Raw genomic sequence first — 13,052 nt, forward strand, 5'->3', positions numbered from 1 at the left:
CGCCAAGACGCAGGAGTGAGGAACTCTGATCTTGTCTTCGGCAGACCTGGCCCCCTGCCACGCTTGTCATACGCAAAGACATATTTCTGTTTAAACAGAGCCAAACCCCTTTTTTACGCAATGTTTGATCTTTGTGTAACCTTTACGAGCCTGTTGTGTCATGTCAACTAGTGCAACACGGAAGAATGTTTGCTCCCAATCACAACAGTTGGGTGGAAGGCATGCAAGCGTAAGGGAAACTGCTTCTACAAGGGAAGACTTTGATTCAGCAAGAGATCTGTTATCTACATACAGGTAGCAGGTTCATATTTGTCTGTAAGCCCATAAAATGGAAAGTCTATACACAGTCTTGCATAATTTACCAGCCGCAATAAATAAAATAAGAATCTGTGATACATCTTGCACACATTTCATAAAAATGTTTATTGAATGAGCCAAAGAAATAAATGCATTGCAGAGATATCTGTTGCCCATTTAATACACAGGATAGAGAGGATGGACCTCGTCAGATATGTCAATACTATAAACTTGTTTCTTTTAATAGGCTGAAATCTTTACTAATGTGTTACCAAACGGTGGTGAGAGAACCATTTACAAATATTCTGTAGGTTGAGCTATTGGGGGTAACAGCTGATGAGGTAAGACATTTAAATACCCTGCATATTAAGAATAGACAGTTCTCACGACTTGTAAAACACACGTTATGAGAAATCCATAGCGTGGGCTGCAATGAATGAAACACTGCGGTATGTAATTTTCATAAGCAGCCACAGTTAAAGGTACACAACTAAATTAATTCCAATGGCTGTCAAAAAAAAACAAAAAACTTTTGGCAAACAGCAGGGAAATTAAGAGAATACAAGCAATCAAACCCCTGCCATACAAGCCTTTTCTATTAGACTTATTTTAAATGATTATGAGGCACCTCTTGACCCGTTGCCACATACATTGGTATAATACGTAAAGCAATTAATGAAAAAATAAAGAGCCCCTATGAGAGATGAGTGTGCATGGGGAGAGGGTGGGTTTATGTAAATGGTGCTAATATAAACAGCTGCCTTTCAAGCAGACTGGGCACAAAGATGGTGGTCGTCTGGTCTTGGGAGATTTGCTCAACATACTTGTGACTTACGCATACCCACATAGCAACAAATCACATGCGTTTTAAGGTACAAAGTATAAAGACTGATTCTATCAATTACTTCTAAAAGCTATGAAGTTATGCTTTGCAGCAATGCTAAGCAAAACCAGTGCACAGATACTGCCATACCCATGCACAGAGGTGATGAGTATTGACAGAAAACCTTAGATCCAGTCAACGTGAATAATTAGAAGTCAGTATTCCATTTGCAATATTTAAAAGGCAGATTTGTATCATGACTAGATTGAAAGTTGTCCCTACGATTCTGCCATAAAAAACTCAATTAACAAACAAAAAATAATTTTGCGCTAAACACCCATCATTCAAAGATTTAAATTTTAGAAACTATGAGCAAATTAAAATCCTCTGAACTTACCTATGAAGGGGATGGATGCTAATGAGTCTCCAGGTGAGCTGGATCCAGAGGCTTTCTTCTGCTCTATTCTTTTAATGTGAACTTCTCGTCGGGCATCGTTCGGTAACCAGCAGGTAGTGTCAGACACAGGTTCCTGCTCATTCAATGCAAAAATGTAGGATTGTTGTCTTATAGGTGTCTGATGAGTTTTATCCCTCAAGACCACTAAATTCACAGGATTACATTCTGCACTAGACTCGTGGACATTAACATTGGGGCTTTGACCATTTTGAAGGTCTACATTATCAGATGTAACTGGGCTATCAGTCACCTGTTTTGTAGGAATCGGAGTAGAAGTCTCAATTGGAGAAGACAAATTTAATATAGCATTTTCTATTGGGGATGTTTTCTGCAGGTTTGTCGGACCACTATTGTGTATGTGGATTGTTTTTTGGTCACTGATGATTCCATCGTCTGAAGTTGTAAGACGAGAAAACGGTGGAGGTCCATATGGAGAAGGGTTTCTCATAGAGCTTGCTTTAGAAATACGAGGGCTTGGCTTTTCAGATCGAGAATAAGAGGATCGGCATGTGGAATTTGGAAAATTTCTTGAACTTGGGAGGCTTTTTAGGTCAGTTGGAGCTTTTTGCAAAGGATGTGCTGAACCCAAACCTCGATTGATCCGTCTACGGTCTGAACTATATGCAACAGGTCCCATGGCATAGTTTGGAAATCGAGGAGGCATGTGATTTTGTCCAAATTGATCATAAATGCCCCGTCGGTCATCTTGCTCGGTAAACCCAGTCCATTTAGAGTTGTGCTTTGGATCACTAGGATCAACAATGTAGCGATCCAATTTGTCTCCTTTCTTTGCAAGATAATCCCATGACCCCGATCTATTGCTCCTGGGGCTGACAGCTGGTGATGATAGTGTGTCTTGGGAAGCACTACGGGGCCACTCTTTGCCAACAACCGGGTCTTGTAGCCTTTCTTGGGAAATGCTTCGCTGACGGATTTGGGCAGACTGGGGAACCCTGTCATGGGAGGTACTTCGGCGACGGACATCGATTGAAGAACAATTTGGTGAAACTTGATTGTAGTCTGTTGTGTTTTGAGATGCTGCTCTTAGACTGTCCAGTCGCTCTTGTATTGTCCTAGAGCCATACATCTGCATACGTCTATTGTCTATATACTCTTTGTACGTTTTGTAGTTTCTCCAGTCTATGTGCTGGTGGGAACTCGAAGAATAATGATTAGTGGGAGACGGAGATTCCTCGCCTGGTGCAGATGGCCTAGCATTAAACATGGCGTCAGCGTGTCCTCCATAGCTTGGAGGTTTGCTTATAGGTCCAATATTATCAACCTGTCTAGTTACCATTGATATTAAAGGAGGAGTGGCAGAGGCTGGCGATGTGGTTCTTGGTTGCTTTATGAACGCGCATGGCTCAGCCCGGTGTAAAGGAGCAGCAGTATTAGGTCTATCTGACGAAAGCTCTACCACGTTCCCAAAAGGCACGATGACTGTTCTTGCAGTGTCACTGGAGAGACAAACAGCGGTGTTGGATTTTACAATATCCGTTGGTGAAGGAGGCACTTGGATTTCTACTCTGTGGTTTCTCTCCGGCTGCGTCGATGATTTGACTGGCCGGATAGATTTCTGTTTAACCAACGATGTGCCTGGAGGGGGAACGTCAGCTGGTTGGGCCATCACTGAAGCTGTAGGTTTTACGCGTGGATAACTAATGGGTGGAGGTTCAGGTATGTTGTGGGCATTTCCACTATAGGCATCATTTCCTTTCAGGTAAGCATCTTGGGAATATGCCTAGGAAAAGACAGTTCACAGTTAGGACTAAACTCTTAACAAAAAAAGGACATAATTATGCAAACGCAAGTTCTGGTGTCACTATGAATTACAGTACTTTATTATAGCACATTATAAAACGTTTCAAAACAAAATCAGTGTCACAAATTGTACAATATTTTACACTGGTGTTCATACCTACAATAATGTCATGTACATGCTACCATAACAACATTTCATTGCAAACAAAAAATAAATCTATTTAAACAGCCAAGCTACATGCAGAATGCCAGCAACACTATGTCAAATTGTTAGCATACATATATTAAAATGGATTTAACTATCAAGGCAAGATGCAGATGTGTTAAAAAAAAGAAAAAAAAAAGAAGGAGTATTATAGAATATATAGTAGCCAGGAACCATATTTAACAATTCATTGTGAACAAGATCCAACAAATAGGCGAAAATTCTCCCAATTGCTTAATCCGGAGCTTACCTTGTGCCTTAGCGACTGACTTCTCCGAAAAATAGTTAAACTAAATTTGGCACGCTTCACCAATTTCCCTTGCGTATCGAAATGCATTTCAGCAATCATAGCAAAACAAACTCAGCATCCATGGGTATTACAGGAACAGGAGACACTGGAACGTACAGTAGGACCACCTCACAAAACCATACTCAATAGGTTTAAAGGGTTCACGCTCAGAGCAATTAAGTGACAGCCGACTGCAGCGCCTGCTAATGCAGTAAGAAAAAAAAAAACTGGACTTGGCTTCCCTAGGTTTTTATATAGTACAGGTGTGGTATCATATTACAGCAGTTCCTGCTCTGCCCCTGACATGCTTACTGCAGGAGAGACCAACCTGCTTCATTCTCCCAGGAAGGTTATAAAGCGAACGTGTGTATCCATAAACACTAGCAGAAACTGAAGAGAGGGCGAGGCTTTTAACCTCCTGCAGTCTAACAATATTGCACTTGGTGTTATGTAGCACAGATATGAAAACTATAAAAAGAAAAACCAAAATATAAAAAACCCAAAATAAATACAAGGCAGTGCATGCAAAATCTACAATTACAAGACACTGATTTAGAAATCAAGCATTGCTAAAAAATAAATAAAATAAAAACACATTTCCGGGGTTAACGAGCTAGGATGTCAGACATATGAAATTAAAATTAGACATTCCATAGAGAGACGGCTTCTGTGCTGTGCATCTTACCAGAGCTGTGACATCCTTTGGAAACTGCAGCTGGGCAGGAAATAAAGCATAGTAAAAAAAAGAAAAGGAAAAAAAGAAAAAAAGAAAAAGCTGCTTATTGATGTAAAGACTAAATTATGTTGTCATACTGATGCCGGCTACAGAGAGCTAAAAATACATCTAACACCGATTTCAGTGGAAGGTACCAAAAAGAAGAAGCAAAAAGGGCGGTGGAGCAGATTGTTCATTCCTATTTTCTCCTATGGCTGCTGGATCTCACACACACTCACATGCTCCTTGCATGCATCGTCTCTTCTGCTGGGGAGGAAAACCTGTGGTTGGGCTTATGTATATTCCTTCTGCAACATGTAGGTAGCCCTGTTTGCAGGCTACAGATCCTTCCCTTCCACTACAGCAATTAGAGCTCTCTCTCCAGGGCTTACAGCAGAGCGGCTCATAGATGACGACACAAATTTTCTATTATGCATCCCAAATAGTGTGGCTTCCCATACAATCATGACTATACGCTCGGCTCTCAGCTGACTGCAAGCTGCCCCTTTTCTACATTCCAGCTAAATTTAGAACAACACTGTGGAGATTTCTGTGATGCACATGTCCTTAGAGAAACGTTTATCTGGGGTCTGGGAATTTATCACAGACATTACCCAAGCCAGTCTTAAGTCTTTCAGAACTAAAAGTGCCAGCATGCCCTGCCAACCACAGCAGCAATAGCTCAGTCATCTCTAACGGCAACACAAACGAACTCTGCTAACATAATATAAAGCAGAGGGGCTTTATATAAGACACAGGCAGAAGAGAGCACGATAAAGCAGTGTATGTAGAAACAGATGGCCGGGTACAATCCAACACATTCAAGTTGTCTTTTAAATTATGGGAGCAGTAGTTCCACAACAGCTGGAGAGTTACAGGTTGTGTGCCTGCTTTAACAGGTTTAAACCTTAATCAAGGGCTGAGCAAGTAGCGAATAGACAACAGTACTGGTAGAATGGAGGGGAAGACGTGTAGGATGTATGGCTGTTGGGACCAGACATCTATACTGCACAAAGTTTATCTTCGCAATAGACACTGAACAACAACATTACTGTGTGAGGTTACAGAGACGGAAACGTTTGTTAAGTGAGCCTAATGCATACTCACACAGATATCCACCATAGCAGTTGTAGCATTATAATGAGAATATTGTTGGTGAAGCCGCCTGTTGTATCACGTGAGGATTACTTGTGTACACTGCAAACTGCTCTGAAATGAAGGTCGGTCATTCTGTGGGCTGGACCAAAATTCAGGAGGCAGAGTATAAATTCACCAGGAATCAGTGTCTGTGATATCACCAGCTCCTGGTGCTTTAATAGCTGCATTCTCAGGAGTCTTATGTATACAGGGGCTACGCAACTTTATCCAGAAATTTTAAACTACTAACAAAAAAAAAAAAAAAAAAGCACAAAGGTCACAATTTGTTTTTACCTATATTATATCAGTTAAGGTGGACTTCAATTCCATTGTTAATTAGCAAATTATTAATAATTCATCATGACAAATCCTCAGATAACCTCTTATTTTTACCACTGAACTCTTTTCTTCCAGACAGATTGTAATGACACTAATATTGCTAAAGTGTGTACACTCCCACGATCATGTTCTATCGTACCAAAAACACACCACATCTGTTGATTTGGTTTTCTAAACTTCCTAAAAATCACAATCAACTATGGAACGATGTTGGGCACATATGGCGGAGTGTAGGCACTCACAGCCATCTGTCCAACAAAGCGCAGCATCGTAGGTGGATATCTGTAGAGTCACAATCGTTTCAGCGGATGGTTATGAGCGATACAGATCTCAGATCTGACAATAAATGGTGCATGTGTGTACACATGAATAGACTAATCGGGACTTTCAATCTTTGGTTAAACTGTTAAAGAAATTGCATCTGAAGTAAGTTTGCATAGGTGTGTGCCCAGCTTAAGACACAGTGATGTCTCTAACAAGTACTTAATTACATGTATCTATGTAGCAATCTGCAGACTGCTTGCACAATGGGTGGGTCAGACTGGTGTCAGCCAGAGAGCTATGTTCTAACAGGAAATGATTATTAGGCTTTATCTAATTACCACCATATATCTGAAAGAATAATCAGTGCTTAGAGATCAATCTAATACCAATGAGTGGAATATGGGAACAGCCCACAACACGGGGCTGGTCTAGTGGAATCATACAGTATTTAGTGTATAGGACAGAGACAATTCTCTGCCCAACAGCCATATTCAAAGCAAATTTATAAAGCAACATAGAAGTAAGCAAACTAAAGCTCCATGAATTTGTGCAATTGAAGTGATACATTCTTATAATGTTTAAGGGGAATATTAATAGAAGAATGCATAATATTCCTGTTGCAGGAATTTACTTGTGATCTAAAAAGGGGTTACCAACTCTTCATGCCCAAGCGATCCAATGGTTTAATCTTCACCCCAAAATACCCCAACTCCTGCAAGCTAAATTTTATTGATGTGTGGTTGTTATTCCTGCATACAAACGAGTGAGGGCAGTGCTGGGCAACCGGATACATGGTACGGTGCTCTAACCTTCAAAACCCCCACACATTTGCCTGAATCGCCGTAGATACATACTTTTTATCAAATAAAGAAACACCTATCTAACGTACATAGAAGCGGGCATTCTAAACAAGTGTTACAAGCTATAACAAACTAATCTGACAATAGAGCAGGAGCTGGGGGCCACAGGTGAAGGCTCAGAGGGCCCATCACTGGGTTAGGAGAATGGCCTTGCAGGAAGATCGCATTGTATCATTAGCAGTGGCGCACGCAGAGGGGGTTTCTGAGTCTCCAGAAACCCCCCCCCCCCTGCGCTAACTAAGTGGCAGCTATAGCTGCACTGTCCTATACAGCAGCCGCGGCGCTGTCAAAGAAGCGTCCGCGGCGGTGCTGTAGTGTATACAGCACCGCCGCGGACGCTTCTTAGACAGCGCCGCGGCTGCTGTATAGGACAGCGCTGAAGAAACTGAGCTGAGCTCTCGCGGGGGGTGGTTTTTTTTTGGGGGTCGGGGGAGGAAACCCCCCCCCCCCGACAATCCTCCGTTCGCCCCTGATTAGGTTATGACATGGACTGATAAACCACTTTGTCTGCTCTGTAATTAACACACAACACCCATAAGTTGTTCATACTTTTGTAGCAAGATAAAAGTTTACCTTTAATAAAAACCCATCATTAATAATAAAGCAAAGGGCTTTTGAGGTAATAAGGGCTATGAATGTCCTACTAAGGTTGCACACAAAAAAAATAAAAAAAATGTACTAGGTCATTTTACCACTACCAATGTAATTAGCAATTAAACTACAACAATCAAACTATGGTCAAAGGAAAACAATCTGCCATTTACGGAAGTTGGCAGTGCCGCCACTTGATCTCCAATGTCTTAAATGCAAGGCTACTCTACCTCCATTCATACAGGGGGATATAAATTTGGTTACCTAGGTGAAGAGCAGCCCATTACATTGAGAAACAAAGGTGCATATTAACAGAAGCAGTTACTAAGAATTCCCAGCAGCAGGCTGTGTCCAGGAAGTGTATTTATTAATAATCAAGTACCCAAAAAAACAAACAGAACTGTGAAGGAGATTGTTAGAATTCCCTGGAAAAGTCGTTTTGTAAAGATGTAAGTTTAAAATGACAAAGTAATGTGTCACTGAATAAATATGAAGAACAAAGAGCTATGTATGCAAAACAGAATCGCAAATGTCACATTTGATAAAGATACGATAAAAAGAGTAATGAATTTCCATCACATCAGCTTTATCATACTGATCAATTCCATATACAGCATGAAGGTGCCAATATCACATTTCTCTTATAAATATGCTACAGAAAGGCCTTTGCTGCAGCCTCAGGGATCTGCACAGCTCATCATCTTCAGTAGCATTTTCAGGAACAATGCAACAGGTGATCTTAAATAACATTTTGTTTCTGAACTGAGCTGTCACAAGATGATATTTATTAAATTCATTTATTTTTACAACTGTACAGGAGCCTGTTAATTGCAAGCAAAAAGCACAAGCGGATTAATAATGAATGGGGCAACCTCTTTCCTTGCGGTTCCCTTAGAAAACCTACAAGAATGTACAAAAAGCTAATTACCAAGACGGCCACACTTCATGGAAAGGATTCATTTTTTATTTATGCAGATATAAACACAAGTGGCTGGCCATATAATGTCCTATCCATTTGGTTATGAGACTAGATTGCATTGGCTTAACTTAATCAGATAACGCACTGATAGAAAGAAGACATCTACAAGCTCAAATCTTGGAAGCACTTCACACTTTGTGCCAAGCATGCCAGCAATGGATCAGCACTATATCACCATTTAGTATGTTAAGTGATGTCAAACCAATACTCTTGCACAGGTTGTGGACCATGGCAGCGGTACTCTAGGAAATAATGGTCCATGGCCTGCCTATGATCATTTAAGTGTAACCTCCCCTGCACAGAAAGAAACAATCATGTGGTATACACCAATATTCATGCAGCCTATCAATTCACTGGAAACTAACATCAGAGTCATATGATAGAAAGCAGCTGTTCCCACTGTCTGTAAGGGGACAGGTGTGCTTCAAGGACCATCATGTTACGTTCAAGTGACCGTAATGAAGCATTTTTGGATTAGACCAAACAAATCATGCACAGCTCTGAGTCCTGAGGAAATGCCCTGGCTAACCATGTCAATACAACAGATGACCACAATGTAATGATCTGGGAACAGAACTACCCCTAGCACTGCCTATATAATGGCCACTCACTGACAGTTTTGTGTCGTCACTGCTCTAACAGAGTAATGAGGGTACCTGGAACAGCCAGACACACATGTATATTCAGCTTTGACGTGTCATTGATAGGGAATCAGCTCATAAATGCCACCTGCTGGGGCATTAAGACAATGCAGGATACACATTGCAATATGCTCTGAGGAAATGTATTATGTCCCTCTAATAGCAAAAAATCTGGAAAAAAATGCAGTCCCATGGCACAGTTTAGTGTAAGACAAGATAAATCACTTTCCAACCATAAAACTGAATGCAGCCTATTAATTCACTAACTAATGACCTCACTGAGGTATGAGGCATTTCGTGATCACTACCTAGAGAACAGTAGCCGATTATTGGTTCAGACCACAATGGCTGCCTCCACTAAGGGTAGATGACACTATCTTCGTTAAAGTGAACCTAACTTAGATAAGGGCGAAGGCTCGACAGGCATGCACTGGGGAAAGCCGGATTTCCCATTGCCCGGGCGCCACCCTCCTGTACGCGCTCAGATAATGGTTCCACCACCTCTTCCTCTGTGCATCCAACTTTCTGTCACATCGGCTCTACGCAGGCGCAACTAGTGCGGCGCAAGCAGCTCATCCACTGCCAGGGATCTGTAAAAACCTGAAACCCCCTTTCACAATTCTTATGTATGACCTCTCTATAAAAAGTGCAGTAAGAGTTTGTATGTTGGGGAGAGTGACCAACATATTCAGTATCCACGCAACTAGTTAGCAGGATGGTAGACTTGGTAGGTTGAGAGATAGGACAAATGGAAAGGACTGATGATTAAACAATTTATAAAGGATAAATGTATTACCAGAAATGCAAATTTAAAGAAAAAAAAGTTAAAAATCTGGTCAGTACATTTACATAACGACAAACTAAATACAAATAGGTGCTGTAAAGAGGAAACGCTTAATATCAAACAAGAGACAGACAGCACGGTTGAAGCATTAGCAGTGAGAGAACACACTGGGATCCATACTGTATAGGTTGAGACAGAAAACATACAGCACAAGTCAGTAATTAAGCAGAGAAGACGAGGTTGTGAGTAACCATGGCTACAACAAGTCCTGAGATTCACAGAACATGCTAAGGATTATATTCTGCTGTTCAGCCAGTTCTTAAGGCAGAGTAACATCTTCAAGTATATAGACGGCTAAGTGACATCACACAGTATCATCTCAATGCAAAATAAATAACAGATTAAGACACACACACATATATATATATATATATATATATATATATATATATATATATATATATATATATATTTATGACTGTAAAAAATGCATAAACATACTACTGCTTGTCAGTAAGTTACATATTCAACCCTTACTTTTAAATATGAACCATTCTTTAATATTCAGAGCAGTCAGACATTTTCCATGCTGGACAATCAGCCTGTTAATTCTATAGGAACTTGTGACACTGGGTGGAAATTTTTTCTTGCTTGTCAAAATAGATTTGTTAGTTCACAAAGTCAACGTTAAACTATCTGTACCAATTGGGAGCCATTACCGTGGCAACAGCAGATGCACTACAGGACTTTTGAGAGGACACCGTTGCAGTTATCACAGCAGCTGTTATCTGCGGATTTAAACACCCCCAATGACGGCGTTGCAGGTATCAACATCGCAGCTAACCTAGTGAACAAGCAAGTTTCGTATACAGGGTCTGGGGCAGTGAGCTAGGAGTTGCAACAGAAACAACTATGAGGCAGCAGCTGTCACGTAATACAAGACAATGTCAAAGCACTAATAGATGTCAGTATTTCAAATCGGTACCAAGACACCGTTACATGTAACAAACATACCACAGGCAGAAGGCACCACTGAGGTTTGGCAATTTTTAACCAATTGAAAATGTGCAACAAGTCCTGTTCATTTGTCACATTGTTAAAATGTTCCATGATAGAACCCACAACTGTGAATGAAAGCAAAACACACCAAGATAGAAGGCTCATCTCACAAGAAACTTGCTTGAAGCTGACTATTTGCAACATATATCAGATACGAGTGCACGTATGGCCCTGAAAACGATTGCCATGAGCAAGGTTCATTTGGAATGGATTGGATACTTTTCCGATGCACTTACAAAGTCTTATGATGCAGCCTTTTGAGGCAACAAACTAGATCTGTCCGATTTGGCTACACATGTATAGACATTTGGAAACTAATCTGTCACTCGGGCTTAGCAGTCATCACCGTCACTGAAGCAGAGTGGGGCACCATAGGCCTCTGTACGCAGGCTATTTGTAAATTTCATCATCAATCCCAATAGTGCAGAAGTAGGGACACCACGTGTGTGTGTGTGTGACCCACACAATTTAAGTAACAGGAATAAGATTACTTTTTAAAATGTTAGATTGAATAAATTGGAATTTAGCCATTGAAGATTAGGAAACATAACTTTAGAAATAAATACATAATGAACAAATTATGTTGCGTAATTCATCATCATCAGCTAATTCCACAGCGCTGTACAGAGAACTCACTTACATCAATCCCTGCCCCAACAGAGCTTACAGTCTAAACTCCCTAACACACACACACACAGACCGAGAGACACTAAGGTAAATTTGATAGCAGACAATTAACCTACCAGTATGATTTTGGAGTGTGGGAGGAAACCGGAGCACCTGGAGGAAACCAACGCAAACACAGGGAGAACATACAAACTCCACACAGATAAGGCCATGGTCGGGAATTGAACTCATGACCCCAGCGCTGTGAGGCAGAAGTGCTAACCACTATGCCACCGTGCTTTCCATTTAAAATGCACACATCAAAAATCTAGGACAAATAAAATCATTTCACTAAGTGGTTGTGGTCCAGAAGCTTATCCACTCACTTCCTACACGGTTGTGCCAAACGACTAATCCCCCACTTTGCTTAGCACCAGTAAGGAAATAAAAAAAAGTGCACTTATGTATTTTAAATGTTTTTTCACCATCAGAATACTTTAATAATTTATTGGCTTGGACATACTTCTTGCAACTTTTAATAAATATGGTATGATTTTTTTAAACTTCTGTGCGTGTTAGTCATGTATTAACCCCTTCACGACAGGCTTTTCTCCCCCCTGTGATGAGCACTTCTGGGTGCATCACATGTTTAATGCCTGCTGATCAAAAACAAGTGCGGAAACCATCACTTGGGTGTCTCCCCCTCAGCTTTCTATCTGCCAAGAAATGGAAGAGCATACCCCTATCCATGGCATTTCCCATGGACTGCAATGGACTGTGTTCGTGCAGGCAGTAATGACGGACTGCACGTACATATCTAATGCAGGAAAGATTCCTTACTTCTGGCAGTATCAGAAAACCTATGGATCAGGGCGGGAAATGATCTGAGGTTTCTCTTAACCCCTCAAATGCAGACGAGTGGGACTCGTCCTTAGCACTTTACGGAGTCACGTAGAGGACGAATCCCACTCATCCTTAGCACTCAAGGGGTTAATATCGTTAGGCAGAGATGTTTAATTTCTATAGCTCTTGGACATGACAGCTCTGCTGAGCTCCCTGGATGCAGAGAAACAACATACATAACAAGTACATGGTTAGAAAGTAACCAAGAAAAACAATTGTGTTTCAATAATAAGAAGTTGAAGCGGGTCATGTACAATCCAATAAATGAAAACAATAAGCAGGTGGAAATCAACTTTGACTGATCTCTAAAAAATATTGATTAAAAAAAATAAATGCAGAACT

The 13,052-nt window shown here is 40.8% G+C and overlaps 1 protein-coding gene across 3 annotated transcripts in view; it reads right to left on the minus strand.

The window, feature by feature from the left end:
* The window catches only part of ARHGAP21 (Rho GTPase activating protein 21), a 127,538-nt gene that overhangs the window by 32,228 nt on the left and 82,258 nt on the right, over positions 1 to 13,052 (minus strand). The window contains exons 7-8 of one of the 3 annotated variants that reach the window (XM_075211967.1): positions 4,518 to 4,547; positions 1,518 to 3,318 (exon numbers count right to left, since the gene is read on the minus strand). In XM_075211967.1, the coding sequence (XP_075068068.1) occupies positions 1,518 to 3,318; positions 4,518 to 4,547 (1,831 nt within the window). Of the gene's footprint in view, positions 1 to 1,517; positions 3,319 to 3,793; positions 3,971 to 4,517; positions 4,548 to 13,052 lie in introns of those variants that run through there. The other 2 variants (XM_075211969.1, XM_075211968.1) reach the window with 2 other exon arrangements.

This window comes from Mixophyes fleayi, chromosome 5, assembly GCF_038048845.1.
Source record: "Mixophyes fleayi isolate aMixFle1 chromosome 5, aMixFle1.hap1, whole genome shotgun sequence".
Classification (NCBI taxonomy): domain Eukaryota; kingdom Metazoa; phylum Chordata; class Amphibia; order Anura; family Limnodynastidae; genus Mixophyes; species Mixophyes fleayi.